The sequence below is a fragment of the Malaclemys terrapin genome, chromosome 2, assembly GCF_027887155.1.
Source record: "Malaclemys terrapin pileata isolate rMalTer1 chromosome 2, rMalTer1.hap1, whole genome shotgun sequence".
In the NCBI taxonomy this organism is placed as follows: domain Eukaryota; kingdom Metazoa; phylum Chordata; order Testudines; family Emydidae; genus Malaclemys; species Malaclemys terrapin.
In genome coordinates this window covers 206,243,976-206,263,370 of record NC_071506.1, presented here as the reverse complement: position 1 = coordinate 206,263,370, position 19,395 = coordinate 206,243,976, and the positions used below count along the sequence as shown (strand labels likewise).

At 42.0% G+C, this 19,395-nt stretch overlaps 2 protein-coding genes across 3 annotated transcripts in view; one reads left to right on the top strand and one right to left on the bottom strand.

Annotated features, from left to right (window-relative positions):
• Positions 1-8,122, top strand: part of CTNNB1 (catenin beta 1) — a 32,995-nt gene extending 24,873 nt beyond the window's left edge. The window contains exons 9-16 of the mRNA XM_054019576.1: positions 35-373; positions 867-1,025; positions 1,751-1,870; positions 2,684-2,834; positions 2,912-3,033; positions 6,059-6,119; positions 6,877-7,096; positions 7,369-8,122. Coding sequence (XP_053875551.1) covers positions 35-373; positions 867-1,025; positions 1,751-1,870; positions 2,684-2,834; positions 2,912-3,033; positions 6,059-6,119; positions 6,877-7,085 — 1,161 coding nt within the window. The 3' untranslated portion in view covers positions 7,086-7,096; positions 7,369-8,122. The remainder of the gene's footprint in view (positions 1-34; positions 374-866; positions 1,026-1,750; positions 1,871-2,683; positions 2,835-2,911; positions 3,034-6,058; positions 6,120-6,876; positions 7,097-7,368) is intronic.
• A 4,487-nt stretch (positions 8,123-12,609) lies between these two features.
• The window catches only part of ULK4 (unc-51 like kinase 4), a 408,326-nt gene continuing 401,540 nt past the window's right edge, over positions 12,610-19,395 (bottom strand). For both annotated transcript variants that reach the window (XM_054019573.1, XM_054019574.1), the window contains exons 36-37: positions 17,937-18,025; positions 12,610-13,401 (exon numbers count right to left, since the gene is read on the bottom strand). In XM_054019573.1, the coding sequence (XP_053875548.1) occupies positions 13,338-13,401; positions 17,937-18,025 (153 nt within the window). In that variant the 3' untranslated portion in view covers positions 12,610-13,337. The remainder of the gene's footprint in view (positions 13,402-17,936; positions 18,026-19,395) is intronic.

The following is a 19,395-nucleotide window of genomic DNA, read 5'->3' as shown; positions in this document are numbered from 1 at the left end:
GTTGATTTACAACACTTTCTTTCCCTCTCTACAGGAGGGCATGGAAGGTCTTCTAGGAACCCTTGTTCAGCTTCTAGGGTCAGATGATATCAATGTTGTAACCTGTGCAGCTGGCATCCTTTCTAACCTTACCTGCAACAACTATAAGAACAAGATGATGGTATGCCAAGTTGGTGGTATTGAGGCTCTTGTGCGCACTGTTCTTCGGGCTGGTGACAGGGAAGACATCACAGAACCTGCTATCTGTGCACTTCGTCACCTCACTAGCAGACATCAGGAAGCTGAGATGGCACAAAATGCAGTACGTCTTCACTATGGACTTCCAGTAGTGGTTAAACTCTTACACCCACCATCTCACTGGCCCCTGATCAAGGTAAATTTATAAGTTTAAGATGGCACTTGTTGCATCTGTGGTAACATGTTTAGTGAAATGTGGTGTATTTGACACTAGAGTTTTGAGATTGCTTTGAATATTGTCTTCAAGGTAAGCTACAGGAGAACATCCAGGTAACCCATGTCTAGGATGGGTGGGAAGACTAACCTTAGGGAATGTCTACACAGCTGAGGTCAGTGCTCTCTCCCAGTGCTGTAATAATCCCACCTCTGCGAGGGGGATAACTGCCAGGGCTGGGAGCACGGCTCCCAGTGCTGGAGCACTATCTACACTGCCACTTTACAGTGCTGAAGCTTGCATTGCTTGGGTGTTTAACACCCCCTGAGCAAAGAAATTTTCAGTGCTGTAAGTGGCAGTGTAGACAAGGCCTTTAACAGCTTGAAGCTAGCTCTTGCAGAGACTTGCTCGCTACAACATCAGAATTAAGACTAACTGCGGTAAATTCTTAACTTCTTTTCCTTCCTAATTGCAGGCTACTGTTGGTCTGATCCGCAATCTTGCTCTCTGTCCAGCCAATCATGCACCCCTGCGTGAACAAGGCGCCATTCCAAGGCTAGTTCAGTTGCTGGTTAGAGCACATCAGGATACCCAGCGTCGCACATCTATGGGTGGAACACAACAGCAGTTTGTGGTATGTTATTAAGAGGTAGTTGGGAAACAAGACACTGTGGGATGTTTCCCTCTTAGAAGTCAAGGCATGATGCTTAAATGTCTAAGCATAGCAGAAAATGGAGTTTTCTACCATCTTAAAATGACTTGCTGTAAATGTTAAGATTCATTCACGGTTAGTCTGTTACAAGCACCTTCTTTCTGCAGTCCAATTAGCATTTTGGACAAATCTGGATATGTCATGTATATGATCACACCCCCTCTCCAGACAGTCTCCCCTAAAGCAGGGGCTCTGCAATATTGGATCCATGGGGAGTCTGGGAGAGCCAGTTTAATTCATATACTGAGCAAGAGGTTATTAGGAGTAGACAATGCGCCTGTTCCCTAATTGGTTTGTTGGAAAAGAATCTCTACTCTTCCCCCAAAGGTAGGGACACCACCTGCTACTCAACAATCTTGTCTTACCAGAACTATGCACACACACATGCACCAAAGTGAATCAAACTTTGAATAACTCAGTGACTAATATATGAACTGGAGTAAACACTAAACAGTTCTAGTGGTCAGAGAAACTTCAAGTTACAGAGGCTCTGTATATGCCTATCCTCTTCCCCTGTCCTCTGCCCCTGTCTACCAAGATAGGGGAATTAATGAACATGTCAATGCACAAACTCAATATCCTAACAGTTTAAAATAATGTCCCTCTTAAAAGTATAGTAATATGCCTTTGTATATTTCCCTATACAGGAAGGTGTGCGTATGGAGGAGATAGTTGAAGGCTGTACTGGAGCCCTTCATATCCTTGCACGAGATGTTCACAATCGAATTGTAATCAGGGGTCTAAATACTATTCCACTATTTGTGCAGGTAAGTTGAATCTTTTGAAATGGCTGTATTTGAGTTGTCTTCCTGGCATGAAAAAAGCCTTAAGACACTATTTTTAATGTTGGATCTGGCCCATCAGTTCAGCATTATACTGAATGAGCGCAAATCAGTTGTCTGGGTGACTAAGGAAATGATCCCAGGACTCCTAACAAGGAACCAGACACATTGTGAGGCCTTCTGTTAGGGTGGCTGTGTTCTGCCAGAATACTCACTTTGTTCTGTAAAAACAACAAGGTGGCACCTTAAAGACTAACAGATTTATTTGTGCATAAGCTTTCATGGGTAAAAACCTCACTTCAGATGCATAGAGTGAAAGTTAGATGCAGGCATTATATACTGACACATGGAGAGCAGGGAGTTACTTCACAAGTAGAGAACCAGTGTTGAATTGGCCCTGTCAATTAGGGTGGATGTAGTCCCCTCCCAATCATAGATGAGGAGGTGTCAATTCCAGGAGAGGAAAAGCTGCTTCTGTAATGAGCCAGCCACTCCCAGTCCCTATTCCAGGTGGTGAGCCAGGTAACGGAACATTGAAGTGAACTTTGGCTCTGGAACTTGCTCCCTCTTGCAGTCTGCTAAAGACAGCTTGCACCTCATCCTTGTCAAGATTTAGCTCAGTATTGATATTAAGCTAGCTACTTATTGCTGGGGAAAGGAGACTGGCTTATCAAATTGGTTAGACCCCCTTTGTTTAGTAGCGCTAATAAGTAGATCCCTCTAGTCCTGTAGCTGTCCTCAAAATGGCGTGACTATCAAAGCCAAAAACTTACGTTGATATACTTGTGTGGTTTATAGTTGCTGTATTCTCCCATTGAGAATATCCAGAGAGTAGCTGCAGGAGTACTCTGTGAACTGGCCCAAGATAAGGAGGCAGCTGAAGCCATTGAAGCCGAGGGAGCAACTGCTCCTCTAACAGAACTGCTTCACTCTAGAAATGAAGGTGTTGGTAAGTGAAGAAAAATAAGAGCTTAATCATTGCAATGACCAGGGGCTCAACTAAAATCTATTGTTTCCTTTCAATAGCAACATATGCAGCTGCAGTGCTGTTCAGAATGTCTGAGGACAAACCACAAGATTACAAGAAACGGCTTTCAGTTGAGTTGACGAGCTCTCTCTTCAGAACTGAACCAATGGCTTGGAATGAGGTGAGTTAGTGTCATTTTGTTCCTATTTCTATAAAAACCCTCACTCCCATGTGACCTTCCTGATGCCATCAGATTTTTCTCCCTTTCACTACTGGAGAGCCTTCTAGACTGTTCAGGACCAGGCTGCATTTCCCCTGTCTGAGCACAGCACATCCAAGAGCAGGTTGTTTCCTCCAAAGAGGAAAGGCTTAAGTGTGTGTGTGTGTGTGTGTGTGTGTGTGTGTTTCTCTCTTCTCTCCCTCCCACCCCCCCAAGCTGGAATTATCACTCCCTTGGTCAGTTTCTTTTGAGAAACACTAATGAAGCAACTGACTCAGTCTTTGCTTCCCTAGGTATACCTTGAAGGGATATTGTCAGGCCAGATGTTTCTAAAGGCCTTGATGCATTTTTGTAAAATACAGATCTTTACAGATTATGTAATTTCTTAGACTATTCTACTTTGTGGTTTAGGTCAAGTAACTTCTTGGCAAAAACTGCTGCTGCCAACTGTACAAGCTGCAACAACTTGGCCATGCTGGGCATACTTATTGACTATTTTTAAAATGCCCTGCCCCTAACAAGAGAAAATTAAGTTACATTAACTACCAGATCTAAACTGTGCAGTGTAGCTGTAGTTCTTGTCTTAAAACTGGTGGCTTTAGTTCCTCTGGATTATTCACTTAAAGGACTGAGCTGAAAGTATCACATTTCACATAAATAGGGTTACAAAAAGAACACTTACCCCCATGCTTTCTCTATTTTAAAGGCTTGCTCAGAACAAGTTAGTGGCATGTTAAAGTTCCTTATGTTGGGGTTCTTCATGGCTTTTGCTGCTGTTAAGGCTGATTTCCCCACTCTGGCACTTCATGTACAGAAGGTGGGGACCCACAAGGACTCTAAAAATTAATATTTGCCACTACAGGCTTGTATTAAATTTTCAAGGTTGCAGCTTTTCTCTGACCTTGGATTGGTAGATGTTGCCATCACCCAACTGCAAAACCCCCTTGAGAACCCAGGGTGGCTCACTTCAGAATTCCTTCCTGTGGGGTACCCTCAAGCCCTTTCACCCCCTTTCTGGGGAAGAGCTGAGAAGGAAAAACAAAGGAAATCAGTTGTTGCCACCATCTAATTAAACGTGCACAAACCTCTTGGGACATGCATCCAATTTTGTTATAAAAATTTTTTATTTAAAAAAAAAAAATACTTCTGGGAACTTAAGCTCTTGATTTTAAATCAACTATCATTAAGCATCAATAATAGCTTCTTGAGGTCCAGCTTAAAGGTTATAAGCAAAACAAAAGCATCTGGGGTTAGCACAGGAGTCCACAAGCCAAAGAAATAAAGAGAAACCTGATCGCATCGTCTTTAGACATTTCCTGATCTATTTGCATATCTGGTGTTTCTAGATATAATTCCAATGTTTTGATACCTGGCCCCAAGGTGTGTGTATAGCACACAATCTGAAGCAGTCTTGACTGTTCAAGGACAGGGGAGCATGAGTGATCCTGAAGAAGCTCAAAGGTTCTCTAGATGGTACTGCCCAAAAGAAGACACTTTTCCCCCTGCGCCAAGCAATACAGTACTCAAGGCTAGAGCAAAGGAGAAGCAACACTGAATCTGCAGTAAAGGAGATACTTTACACTGCAGTTGATCCCTCTGGAAGGAGAAGGGACAAACTCAAACAAGGCTCTTCTGTGATAATCTTGAGTGGCCACTGAAGATCTTCTTATGGCTTAGACCAGTGGTTCTCAAGCTTTTTTTTTTTTTTCCTTCTCTCCTCACCCCTTCCCCCATCCCACTTGAAAATTGCTGAGGGTCTCAGCAGACCACTTAATGAGCTTTCCAAATGTTGTTTGTACCATTAGTTAACTATATTGTAAAGAGCTTTGGATAAAAGCGCTATATAAAACTTAACATTTTGTTATACAAATATAAGTCTACAACTCATATTTTTAATATCCATAGTCTTACCTGTCTAATGCAATGGATGTGCCCTCTCCCTCCTGCTGTGGCAGCCACTGAGCTGGGGGGGGTGGGGAGTGGTCTCCCTCTCCCTCAGCAGTAGTAGCTCTGGAGCTGGGGAAGTCCCCTTTCTCTCGCCACCACAGCCCTGCATGTCCCAAATTCTCCCCCCTTCACTCCGCCGCCTTCATGTGCATCTTCTCCAGGGTCCAGGCACCTAATTAGTGGAGCCACACCTGCATGGCTCAACTGATTAGGTGGGTGGCCCTTCATTCTCTCATGTGCAGCCACCCATGTGTGCACTTAGAGGGAACTATCCACAGACCACCTGAATGGAGCTCATGGACCACTGGTGGTCCACAGACCACTGTTTGAGAACCTCTGGCTTTGACCCCTAAATAACTACTTGTTCATTAAAGAAGTAAACCTCTTCTGTTCGTAGGCCTTCTGTAACTAAATAGTATCAAATTTGCAGGCGATTGCATTTTTCTATCGTGGGTATTGTTCATAGGTAGTCAAACAGTTTTGACAGTTAAAGGTCTATCTTCAGCATGGTCTGTACTTAAGTCAACTTAACTATGTTGCTATGGGGTGTTTATATAAAAAAAAAAAAAAAAAAAATCACTCTAAGCACTGCAGTTATGCCAGCCTAAACCCCCAGTGTAGATATTGCTTCCATCAACCTTGGCTTTCTTGTTTGATCTAGCCACTGTTGCTCAGGGAGATGGAGTTGCTACACAATGGAAGAACCTCTTCTGTTGCTGTAGTGAGCCTCTATGCTATGGGGGTTGCTGTTATGCTACGGAGTTAGTGGCACAGACAAGCCGTCAGATGGCCCTCAAATTATAGCGCTTGTAAATGTGTTCTGGTTCTAAGCAAAGCTATGCTGTAGGATTTGTCATAAACACAGGAGTGTCTGAAATCCAGCTTGCAGTGAGATGTCAAGTTTGTAAAACTCTAGACCCAATATTTGTTTTCTAAAATGCTTTCATGTGGTACAACTGATGGATGGAAAGCCTGTCACTGAATAATTTTTTTTTTTTTAAACCTCTCCCTCCTTTCTTGCTCTCCACACCACCTTTAGACTGCAGATCTTGGACTTGATATTGGTGCCCAGGGAGAGCCTCTTGGATACCGTCCAGATGGTATGTCTGTTCCATTTCCCTCATTTCCTAAAACTTAAGCCTGGCTAAATTCAGTGCCCTTAAAGGAGAACTGCAAATAATACAGGAGATGTCAGTTGAGAAAAGCAAATCACTTCAATACTACAAATTGGCAGTGAGATGGGGAACTGCCATCTTGAATAGCAAGTAATAACTAGCTCTGCAACATTCTAGTTCCCATTCAGTTGGGAGTTGTATTCTCTTAAACAGAAATTGGTGGTCCTTGTGCTGGGAAGTCTCAATGAGTGTCTTCTCAAAGAGTATTTCTGAACTTTGCCATTAATTCTAAATATGAATTAAACTGCAGTTTTCCTTTAAAACAAAGTGTGGTGCTTGTACTTGGATAGTCTCTACAGATTTGAAGAACACTGTCATGTCTGATAAGGATTGTAAACCATTTTGACTAGCCACATAAGCAAATCTGCAGTTAGCAGGCTTGTTCTCTTGCAGTATTGCTGTGTTGGGTTTCAGTATTGTTTATGCCAACTAATGGCTTGGCTGGAATTTGCTCATGCTTTTGACTGTAGTATGCTTTGTCTGCAGAGCCACACTGAAAGGCTCTCTCATTCGGTCAGCTATTAGACCAGACAATAAATTTGTGTGTTCAGCTTGGTTGAACTAGAAGAAACTAGATGGCTACATCTTCTCACCCTGATATTTGCAGCTTTTGATGCATCTAACATCTGTTAACATTCTGCCTTTTTTCCCCCCTCGCCCCTCTGCCACCCTTAACTCTTAGATCCTAGCTACCGTTCTTTCCACTCTGGCGGATATGGTCAGGATGCCTTGGGTATGGACCCTATGATGGAGCATGAAATGGGTGGCCACCACCCTGGTGCTGACTACCCAGTTGATGGGCTGCCAGATCTGGGACATGCCCAGGATCTTATGGATGGGCTACCTCCAGGTGACAGTAATCAGTTGGCCTGGTTCGATACTGACCTGTAAATCGTCCTTAGGTAAGAAGCTCAAACTCAAAACTTGGAATAAAACGACCTTCTGAACTGAGGACTTGGGTGGCAGGGAGGGAATGGCTTCAATGGGTCCAACTCTTACCAAAATACTGAGCTTGGAGTATCTTGAAGCTCATACTTTCTGTGCACTTTGAACTGACTCCTGCTGTGAAGTGTGGAAGTGATTAACTTCAGTGTTTTGTGCTCCAGCTTTATGCAATCTTAACATGTGGGCAAATCTACAGCACTGACAGTTCCTTGTTTTTCTTCCTACACAGCTGTATCGTCTGAATGAACTTGCATTGTGATTGGCCTGTAGAGTTGCTGAGAGGGCTCGAGGGGTGGGCTAGTATCTCAGAAAGTGCCTGACACACTAACCAAGCTGAGTTTCCTATGGGAACAATTGAAGTAAACTTTTTGTTCTGGTCCTTTTTGGTCGAGGAGTAATAATACAAATGGATTTTGGGAGTGACTCAGAAACGAAGAATGCACAAGAAAGAATCAAGATGGAATTTATCAAACCTTAGCCTTGCTTGTTAAATTTTTTTAACCTCTGTAATGGTACTGACCTTGCTTGCTTTGAAAGTAGACTTTTCTTTTTGCTGTAACTGGTAGGGTTTTTTTAAGTCTCTTGTAGTGTTAAGTTATAGTGAATATGCTACAGCAGTTTCTAACTTTTAAGGATCGAGTAATGGTGTAGAACACTAATTCATAATCACTAATTGTATTCTGAATAAAGTGTAACATTGTGTAGCCTTTTTGTATAAAATAGAGAAATAGAAATGGTCCAATTAGTTTCCTTTTTAATATGCTTAAAATAAGCAGGTGGATCTATTTCATGTTTTTGATCAAAAACTTTATCTGGGATGTGTCTGGGTAGGGGCCAGTAAGAACTGTTTATTTGGAACCTTGTAGTGGACAGTTTACCAGTTGCCTTTTATCCCAAAGTCATTGTAGCCTGCTGTGATACAGATGCTTCATGAGCAAAAGCAGTTATAAAATGGTTAAGAATTAAAGTAAACTTTTAATTCACTCAGCTGTCTCAATTTATTTGAAATAGGAAATACATAGCTTATATCCACATGGTGATCTTTCCTACAAAACTAACTTCATGCAGCAATTTGACTATTTTGCGTAGTAAGGGTAGCATGGCATAAATCAGTCAAAAATAAAGCCACTTCTAAACTGAGCAGACTATTGAGGAAACCTGTGCTGACCAAATCAGGTTTTTTTTTTTTTTAGGAGAATTAGTATAGGGTGACCATGGGGAGTAGTGCAATGGTTTGCTTAGAGGTTTTTAACTTCGCACTGCACCATTACATCAAATCTTGATACCTGTATATACATGTAACACTGAACACCAGCATCAGACCTGAAACAAATATCCAATCACCTCTGGCTTTAGTGTTTTTTTTGTTTTTTTTTTTAAATTGCTTTGCCCTGGCAAATGGAATCTGCAATTCTTCATGTGCTGTGTTACAAAGGCACAATGCTGCTAAATGAACTGAGCCAGCATTCATAGCCTAAACTTAAGACCCAGCCCCACAAACATTTGGTCTGTGACTAAAAGCTGGCTTTGCTACTTTTTGCACTGTTTTCAGAGAAAAATAGACCGCCTACACCAAGAAGCAAGTATCCTCTAAGAGGGATGATATTTTTGTTTTTGCCTACAGCATTATTAACTGAATGCTAGAGCATGAGTGCTCTCATTCAAGGGAAGAGATCTGTGTGATAATTATGCCTCTGCCTTGATCTGAATTTAGATATTTGCTTCTCCTTATGGTGGAGCAAGTAGCTCCACTATGAGGATAAAGGTTTTTGTTAACTTAAAAGTTGGATTTATGTAAAATTTTTCAAACAAAAATGGTGAGTTAAAACACTTTGGGGAATATTTTCATAGCAGATGCATCAGCCTGCATCCTTTGCTGTGGTGGCAATTCTCACAATCAGGCACCACTCCTAGCTACAGTACATACATGAGGACCACCCTCCCCTATGTATGTACTTGTTACATTTTTCCCTTACCATTGTGGAGTCAGCAAAATGACAAATACCCCTCCTAACTTTCTGTAGCTTGAGCAAGCTGGATTAGATCTTACTTTGACAAATGGGTTTATGAACACAGGTGCTAGTCTTACTGTTCATTAAGGGGGTGCATACTCCCCTACAAGTGAGCTAAGTATAAACTGCTGAATGCTCTACTCTTTGCTTTAAAGCTAGAGCTGTATGGGTAGTAAGCTGGCTTTTGATTGGAGGAGTACAGTTAATTACTAGCTACTAGGAGCACACTTCTCCCAGAGCCATGGATGGAAATACACATATACTACTGCTGACTAGTAAATGTGTAACATACTGCAAAATGCCAAGGGGGCTAGCAATCCCATAGCTTAGACCTGGCCCTAAAGCTAAGGGGTTTGCATGGTCTGCCATTGACCTAAACTGAGGGATGGTTCTTAAAAAAAAAAAAAATTTCCTTTCCTTTAGAAAGGAATATCAACATTTTTCAGGGGTAACATATCAAGGATGTGTTACACAAAGGGGATGGTTGTGGCCACTTCCTGTGTAAGTCTAGCTCTCTAACACAACCTATAAAAGCTTGTTCCTTTGACAGTGAATGCCTTCAAGTCCTTGTCAGACAACAGGGCTGCTGTCATCTACGGGTAAGTTTGAGATATATAATTTCCCCACTGTCAGGAAAGGGACACAATAGTAGGCAGACCTGCTGATGGAATGCTGGTGTTGCAGCCACTCAGGACTATTTTGAAAAGATTTCCTCCAGTTGACTGTAATTAAATATGGAGGCTTGCTGTTGCAAACTTACTTTTAGACAGTTTACTGAAGAATGTTTACTACCTGTTACCCCCTGCAGGGCGTCAGAATATGCTTCAGTGTCACAATTTCTCTGATGCTGGTAACTACAGCTCCCCTGAGGGTAGCAAGCCAGCCTCTGTGGTATAGAATAGCAGGGTTGGAAGGGACCTCAGGAGGTCATCTACTCCAACCACCTGCTCAAAGCAGGACCTAATCCCAACTAAATCATCCCAGCCAGGGCTTTGTCAAGCCTGACCTTAGCATCTCCTTCCTTAGAGGTTTCTAAAGGTGTATTTATAAAAAAAAAAAAGTTGTCAACTAGCATTTAAGGTTGCATCAGGAGCTGCTCCAAAACTACAGGAATAGGGGAAGGAATCTAACCCCTTATTACCTACAACACAGTTGCTAATATACTCCATAAGACATCTCTGGCCAGCTCCCAATACCAATTCACATGTGTTGTTTCCCAACAGTATGTGGCTTTTTAATATATCAATTATAGAAGATGAGCTAGGGTTACCACATGTCTGGTTTTTCCCAGACATGTCCAGCTTTTCGGCACTCAAACCCCCGTCCGGGGGCAATTGCCAAAAAGCCAAATATGTTTGGGGAAAAATACCTTCCGGGCACTTCCCCTCCCACAGCTGCTCTACTCCTCCCCTCTCAGACTTCGGCTCTGTTTAAGAGCCAAGCTGTCCGAGCCAGTGCTACTGGCTTCGGGCAGGCCCCCTTGCCTCCAGACCCCGGCCGTCAGCCGGGCACTTCTCCCCGGTTCCAGCTGCTCGGCTCCAGTGGCGCAGGGTCCGGAGGCAAGGGGGGCTGCCTGAAGCCGGTAGTGCTGGCTCGGGCAGCTTGACTCTTAAACAGAGCTGAAGTCTGAGAGGGGAGGAGCAGAGCAGCTGGAGCCAGGGAGGAGAAGTGCCTGGCCGGGGTCGCAGGGTCTGGAGGCATAGGGGCTTCCCGAAGCCCAAGTGCTACCAGCTTCATGGTTTGCCAGGCAGCCTCTAGCCCCTGCACCCCCGGCTGGGCGCTTCCCCTCCCGGGCTCCAGCTGCGCTGGGGTAGCAGGTCTGGAGGCTGCCCAGCAAACCGTAAAGCCGGTAGTGCTTGGGCAGCCCTTTTCGTGTGGCTGGGAGGGAGGAGGGGGAGTTAGGGTGGGGACTTTGGGGAAGGGGCAGGGCTAAGGCCTGTGGAGTGTCCTTTTTTTTATTTTATTTTTTTTTTAAATATGGTAACCCTAGATGAGCACACAAGACTAACATCCCCCATGAACTGACACTAATTCTGCCTTCACCCTGCTGAGGTTACTGCTTAATGCAAAAACCTTGACGTATCTGTTCAAGAGGGTGTGGTACATCCATAGAATTATAGGCAGTTTCAAAGTGGAAACTTATGTCAAAGCTTTTACAGTTTTGGCTGTGTGCAGTGATGCAACCTTAACTGTCACTATTGTTGGGTTGTTTTTAACAAAACAGGCCACTTCCTCTCAATTAGACTGTTTTTAAAAAAACAGAAGAACGTATTTAAGATAACACACCCTAACAGCAGTTTCAATCTTACCTGCAGTTGGGAGCATCTAGTGCAGACTTCAGCAGTAAAACAACTCAATTTGATTCTGAGATGTAAAAAGCCATTCCTTTGAGCCCTAGCTTGCAATCACCACCTTGACAATGCACTTGAGCCTGCAGAGACCACAAACTTGAGCCCAGTGCACATTAGTGTACAAGTTCTATAGAATCTTTTAATACCCATCTAAAATAGCATAGGTTAAAAAAACCCTAGTGCAACTGATTTACTAGGGAAATCAGCATTAAATACAGGAGCTGCCCAGTGAAACATGATAATAAGTACCTAACAAATCAATTTTTCAAATGCTAGGCATTTAATGCAACCTATACATGTCATGGCATCCTGCTAGGGCATGCATACCTGTCGTTTAGAACACAAAACTGGGCTTAAAATGTACTTTCACTAGCTTAAGGATACCCCTGTAAGTCACTGAGGGAGGCATTGGGAATGGCAATGTCCTTTAATATATAGACCAATGAAGCAGTATGGCTAGCTATTCTGTCAATAGTCACCATGTACCTTTGAAGGACTTTGTCACTTAAATAGGAACTAGACTAAAAACAAATTAGTGACTTATCATGCAATATTCTTAATTGTTCCTGCCATTGTAAACAAGATATTGTTAATTAAAAAAGTGATTTCAATGTGTATGGTGTGATACTTGTTCTGTTAGCACTGATCTTTCCATGTCCAATTTGTTAGAGAATTTCAAAGCCCAAGCAACAATATCATATGGGAACTGCTAATGAAAAGTAAAAATTATTACTATCAAGCTTCAATGTCTCATCGAAATTCAGTACTTGCCTGCAAAAGGAAAGCAGTAGGAAAATGTCAGAGTAGGCATTTAACCCTCCTGTGAAATTAATGCTAAATTTGTAATTGGTTACAATCACTACTGCAGCAAACGTGTCAAAACAAGCACAACTTTGTGGAAGAATGAAGAAGGAGAGTGAGGGAGAACATTCAAACAAATCTACTACAGGTAGCTTGGTTTGTCTCAGTTTGAAATTTTTTAATTAATATTTTCTTTATAGTCAAAACAGAATCTGGGCTATACTGAAGTATATCAAAATAGTTTAAGAAAAGTGCCACAAGTTGACTTGTGTATAGAGCAATTATTAACGAGAAATCACTGCAATATAGAAGTGCAAAGTCATTTATTGTACCCTTTTAACCAGAACACTGTAATGTATTTGGTTTTGCAAATTGCCTTTAAACTACATGACTCAGTGCCAGAAGATTTGGGTTCTGTTCCTGGCTCCATCCCAGACTTTCTGTGGGACATTTGGAAATCAGTCACTCCCTGTGCTCATTTTCCATCTGTAAATGGGGATGATACCAACTCCCTGCAGTGTTTTCAGATTGAGTCATTAACATTTGCAAAGCACTTCAGAAATCTTTACATGTGCAAAAGTATTCACCTATAACAAACTGTAGATGTTTCAAATGAGGATGATCAGCTAAGGCATTTTAATTCTGATCAAAAACTTGGAAAATATACCACAATTTAGGTGGAATGAAAAATGCTTCTCCCCTAAACATATTTGTGAAAGAAATGGAATTTTTCAAATTTATATTCTTCAGTACATGGCTGTAGGACACTTAAAAAATCCCCTCAAACTGTAGGTTGTGCTAATTTAAGCAAGATAATGGACAAATGCTCATTCTTTTAAAAGCAAGTTTTCCCCACTTTTTCCCTATTCTTATACAGATAAGTGAATACATACACACACAGATTTCTTATCAAATTTGTACTACAACACTCATTCATAAATATCCTAAAACAAGACTGAGGAATTCACCATGCCAGTGTTTTGTGCATTCAGTCAGGACTGTGGAGTGATGATTGATCTGGTAGCCTTGATCTTTTAGCGTCCAACTGTTCTAAGAATTTCAAAAGCCAAGGAAGCAACAGCAATATCGGCATGGGAGCTGGGAAAGAAGAAAACAAAGATAGTAATCTTCAAGGTAAAACACCTCATCTAAATTCTGTAGTTGTCCTACACATGAGACTTTCACTTGTGCTGGAAAGTGCCTGATGAGGGAATCCACTTTGGATAACTCCTGTGTAAACCAATTTTCTGTTAGGATACTATGGATATTTCAACATGTAGCAAGTCATGCGTATCAGTGTGATCCCTTGAGTTCATGTTGACAGAACTGCTTGCTTGGTGCCCTGCTAAGTCTCGCTCTGAAAAAGGGAAGATGTAGTTATTACATTTTCTTCAATACTTTGGTGGAAAAATGCCTCAAATTTTTGTTGTCTTTTCACATGCACATTCCTTGTGGGGGTAGAGTCTGTCTGTCAGCACATGGAGGCAGCTCTGCTGAAGCATCTTTTTTTTAATCTGCTACAGGAAAGGCAGAATTGTTCTTGCTGTACATAGTGCTGACTTTTCAGACCCAGTTCACTGGCTCCATCAGTGAGTGCAGTGGTTTGCTACCTGTCTTGTCTGCTCATAGTCTTCCAACCTGTGATTGGGTGTTCACCCCACACAAAGCACTGCTGGCCTAGTGAAACAGTTACTGCAACTATGGGCTACCTTGACTTTAGAACATAAGAACAGCCATAGTAGGTCAGACCAAAGGTCCATCTTGCCCAGTATCCTATCTTCCGACAGTGGCCAATGCCAGGTGCTTCAGAGGGAATGAACAGAAGAGATAATCATCAAGTGATCCATCCTGTCACCCATTCCCAGCTTCTGGCAAACAGGCTAGGGACACCATCCCTGTCCATCCTGGGTAATAGCCATTGATGGACCTATCCTCCATGAATTTATCTAGTTCTTTTTTGAACCCTATTATAGTCTTGGCCTTCACAACATCCTCTGGCAAAGAGTTCCACAAGTTCACTGCGTTGTGTGAAAAAATACTTCCTTTTGTTTGTTTTAAACCTGCTGCCTATTAATTTCACTTGGTGACCCCTAGTTCTTGTGTTATGAGGAGTAAATAACACTTCCTTATTTACTTTCTCCACATCAGTCATGATTTTATAGACCTCTATCACATCCCCCCTTAGTTGTCTCTTTTCCAAGCTGAAAAGTCCCAGTCTTATTAATCTCTCCTCATATGGCAGTCATTCCATACCCCTAATCATTTTTGTTGCCCTTTTCTGAACATTTTCCAATTCCAATATATCTTTTTTGAGATGGGGCGACCACATCTGCACGCAGTATTCAAGATGTGGGTGGACCATGGATTTATATAGAGGCAATATGATATTTTCTGTCTTATTATCTATCCCTTTCTTAATGATCCCAACATTCTGTTAGCTTTTTTGACTGCTGCTGCACATTGAGTGGATGTTTTCAGAGAACCATCCACAGTGACTCCAAGATCTCTTTCTTGAGTGGTAACAGCTAATTTAGACCCTATCCTTTTATATGTATAGTTGAGATTATGTTTTCCAATGTGCATTACTTTGCATTTATCAACACTGAATTTCATCTGCCATGTTGCCCAGTCACCCAGTTTTGAGAGATCCTTTTGTAACTCTTTGCAGTCTGCCTGGGACTTAGCTATCTTGAGCAATTTTGTATTATCTGCAACTTTTGCCACCTCACTGTTTACTCCTTTTCCAGATCATTTATGAATATATTGAATAGGACTGGGCCTAGTGCAGACCCCTAGCAGGGGGCAGGGGACTGGACTCGATGACCTCTCGAGGTCCCTTCCAGTCCTATAATCTATGAATCTATGAATCTAGGGGACACCACTATTTACCTCTTTCCATTCTGAAAACTGACCATTTATTCCTACCCTTTGTTTCCTATCTTTTAATCAGTTACCGATCGATGAGAGGACCTTCCCTCTTATCCCATAACAGCTTACTTTGTTTAAGAGCCTTTGATGAGGGACCTTGTCAAAGGCTTTCTGAAAATCTAAGTACACTATATCCACTGGATCACTCTGGTCCACATGCTTGTTGACCCCTCAAAGAGTTCTAGTAGATTGGTGAGGCATGATTTCCCTTTACAAGCCCCATGTTGACTCTTCCCCAACAAATTATGTTAATCTATGTGTCTGTCAATTTTGTTCTTTACTATAGTTTCAACCTTAGTTTTGCATTTGACCTTTAGTTTTTCCTGCCCTGTAAAAGTGTGTCAATACGGATTCATTGGTTCCTTGGCTTCAACTTGTGACATGCATCAACTGAATGACTAAGAACATGTATTTGACAACACTGGTTGAGTTGTTGATCTGTTCCTTCTTTTTAGAAGGAGTTTGTTACTGAGCAGCAGTATAAACCAGGAACCTTATCAGTTGAACATCTTTCTTTAAATTAATTCACCCTCTGTATTGAAAAAGTGAATAGCAAAAGAGCACAAATCTTGAAGTGCAAAATGAACAGATGAAATGAATTCTATGTGGTTCTAGCTGGCCGATCTCCCTGTGTCTTACTGGTTAAGGAGGTAGCAGCAAAAGCGATTGGCAAAACTGCTTTATGAGGTTTCTATGAGGCAGCAGACAGAGCACCTAAGCACAGTTAGTTCTCTATTTAAACATGACAAACATGTTATTCTATTAGGGCCTTTCTCATTCCCTCCACTGTCATAGGAGATTTTGTAAAGGACTACAACCTGTCTTTATGAAATTCTTATATCAGCTAAATCGTGTGCATAAATATAGGAGAGGTCTGGCAGCTAAATTTAGACTATTAGAAAAAAGGCATAGGTCCATGGCATTAGTGGTAGCTTTCTCTGAAATGCTTCCAGTTTGATGCACAGCCCAGCTGGGCAGTAGGAGCTTGGAGGTTTCAATGCATGGTTGAGAAACTGGTGCCAAGTTTATTAGGCACTGGCAAACATTTTGGGAAAGAGGGAACCTATACAGAAGAGATTGCAGAACCCCCTAGGCTCAAAAAAACCATCTTTGAAGGGGGTCAGAGCCCACAAATTCTCAGGCCCTTCCTGTTGCTCCACCTCGGTTGTAGCAACTTAGAGTCTATACAAGACAGCATTAGTGTCCAGGGTCCCGGAGAAGCAAATTCCATAGAGGATGGGTGAACAGGGAGAGGACTTCATTTCTATGAGCTCCCGTTGACCTGTTGTGGCTGCTGCCGTGCTGGACCACGGGGCAGCTGACGAGTTGCTCCACAACTACTGTGCCAGTTTGACCATCCTTGGGATTGGTGAGGCTGGGTAGGAGCTTCTATACTCCTTAGGATTTAACCCAGTTGACATTTTTGCTGGAGCACTGAGGAGGGTCCTAAATAAACAGTTGTGTCTGGTTTCTTGTGTAAAGAAAGTTTAAAACAATTAGAGGAAGCTGAGACAAAGATTAGAAAGGGTTAAAGGAAAACTTCAGGAGTGAATTATAATTCCGTAGTTAACTAACTAAATAATAATGCTACAGCAAAGACTGAAAAGGAATTTTAAGACCTTGTCACTGTCTCTTTAGCTGATGGCGCTAGGGGGAGTTGCCATTTTATTTCACTCTGGTAATGTAGTTGATAATAGGAAATGCATCTCAGCACTTGAATACATAAGAGGGGTAGCAGATTTCTGAAAACTTGATTTATGGCAAGTTCTGTCTCCTTCTCCACACCACTTCTATCCCACAACTTCACAAACCCCTCCATCACGGTACCAGTGATTGTTACATTTCCCCAAACATCTCCCCCCGTTCCAAAAAATAATACAACTTACTCTACAATAGAGTTGAGAGGCCAATTTTCATAACTCCACGCCTGAACAGAGCCTACAACATTGACTTATACAAAGCTTGCATTTATGTGCACAAAGGACACCAGGAAGATCAACAAAGCATTGAAAAAAATAATCTATAAACTTTACATGGGAACCATTTCACCCAGCAGTGAAATGCAGCCTAGCAGTTCACAGCAGCAGTGAACAACATTTTAAAGAGAAGGGAACAAAAACGTGTCCATTTGAGAGTGCAAGGGGAATTAGGTAGGTAGAGTGTTCTGATTTGACCAGGCTACTCGGATTAACACCTCTATCCTTACAAAGAATGCCAAGGTACTTTTCAGAAGCAGTCAGGACCTCAGTTTTAAGCCTTAGTTGAAAGACAGCCGGCATTCTTAGAAGAATATTTCTTGTCCTCCTCAGCTGTGCATTTGAAAGGATTTTACTTTTACCACCACCATTACTTTGAGAAAGGGCACAAAGCCATGTTGTGCTGCCAGTACACTGTACGGGGGAACAATAAACCAGTATCTGGTGATGAAGAGGTGAGCTGTTAACAAACAGAAAAAAAGATTGTGTGACAGAGCAATGGCCTAGCCACATCTGGGATCAAAGTACACCGCAACAACAGCAACAAAAAAAAGCAAGAAAGCTTTGAATAAAGGGAGTTTTGAGGAGAGGAGTGTACAGGAGGGGAGGGCTGGTAACTGGAGAAGCTTGTAGTGCCCTTGAGGCGATTACAAGAGAAGACCATCTCAGACAAAAGGGGAGGGGAGTGCTCTCAGCCCTGGAAATTCCTGAAAGCCTGAGGGAACTCACCTGGCAGTTTGGGCCAGTCTCTCTAGAATGTGGATAAGACTGTCACCATCATTCTTCAGGCTCTCAGAGTGCTTCTTGTTTGAAGTTACCTGGAATGAAAAGAAAGAACAGTTATCAAAGACTTAGCGAGAAATTCTTCTTTGCCTTTTTTTTTTTGGAGGGGAAGGGGCAGAGGAGAAAGCGGGGAGGAGGACAGAAACAAGTTATAGCAATTGTTACAGTTCTAAATGGAATGTGACATTATAATGGAGATATCCCATCTCCTAGAACTGGAAGGGACCTTGAAAGGTCATCAAGTCCAGCCCCCTGCCTTCACTAGCAGGACCAAGTACTGATTTTTGCCCCAGATCCCCAAGTGGTCCCCTTGAGGATTGAACTCACAACCCTGGGTTTAGCAGGCCAATGCTCAAACCACTGAGCTATCACAGAGACCCAACAAAAGTAAACCCCTTTACTGAACAAGATTAGACATTCTGCAGTTAAAATCCAAAGTGTCTTAAACAAGATTCATTCTTGTTCTGTATCCCTGCATGTGTGAAAATTCTCAGATCACAGTCCACTAACCCTGAGTAACTGGTTTTCATTTTTACTATCAATGCAACTAAGAGCATATCCATTTATTTTGAACTTCAGGGAAAATTTCAGGACAAAATCATTTTTTTTCCCCACTTGAGGGGAAAATGAACAGTCAGCCTTGTATCAGGTTAGGTTACTTATCTGGATTATAAAATGTCAGGTTTGTTATGGGCATATCGAGGAGGCTGGTTTAAAATCACTGCTTTGTGGGAATTGCTCGTACAAGTTGTTCCTTCCTGATGGGACCATTACCACTTATCAGATATAAGAAACACTAAATGCACACAGCAGCATAATTACCTTACTGCCTATACAACATAAAAATGAATGGCAAATCCTGTAAGCCTTTTTATGGTGGATTAACGCTGGTTCCAGCTGACCTAGTAACGCTTATAAGTGTTGTACCTGTTTTATCACAGTGCTCTATAATGACCAGTTTACTGTTTTCCCACTCTTAAGAACTATAACTATTGATGTGCCAGGAAGCTGCAAGTGGCTTTCCATTTCCTGATTAGTTAATCATACTGATGGGAAGGTCAAAGGATGACATGAAATGGAATCACATGCTTCGCATGGTGGACATTGAATACCTGACAAATTGCTTAAGGAGCACTATTGGTACATTCCACATACATCCCAGGAAATTACTAAAATCTGGATATGGGTTGCCACTTGCAAAGGATATGGGTTGGCCACTAACAATTCAGAAGTTACTGCTTGAAATCACAATTTTGAATCCTAAAATTTGGCAGGGAGCTGTAATGTATAACATCCCACGGCTGGCCCTATTTAACACTGATCAGCCATAGGCCGCTATGCCTACAAATATTATTTTTTTAAAGCTAGAGAGAAGCTGTATTTACTGCTGCCACCATGCCAGAAG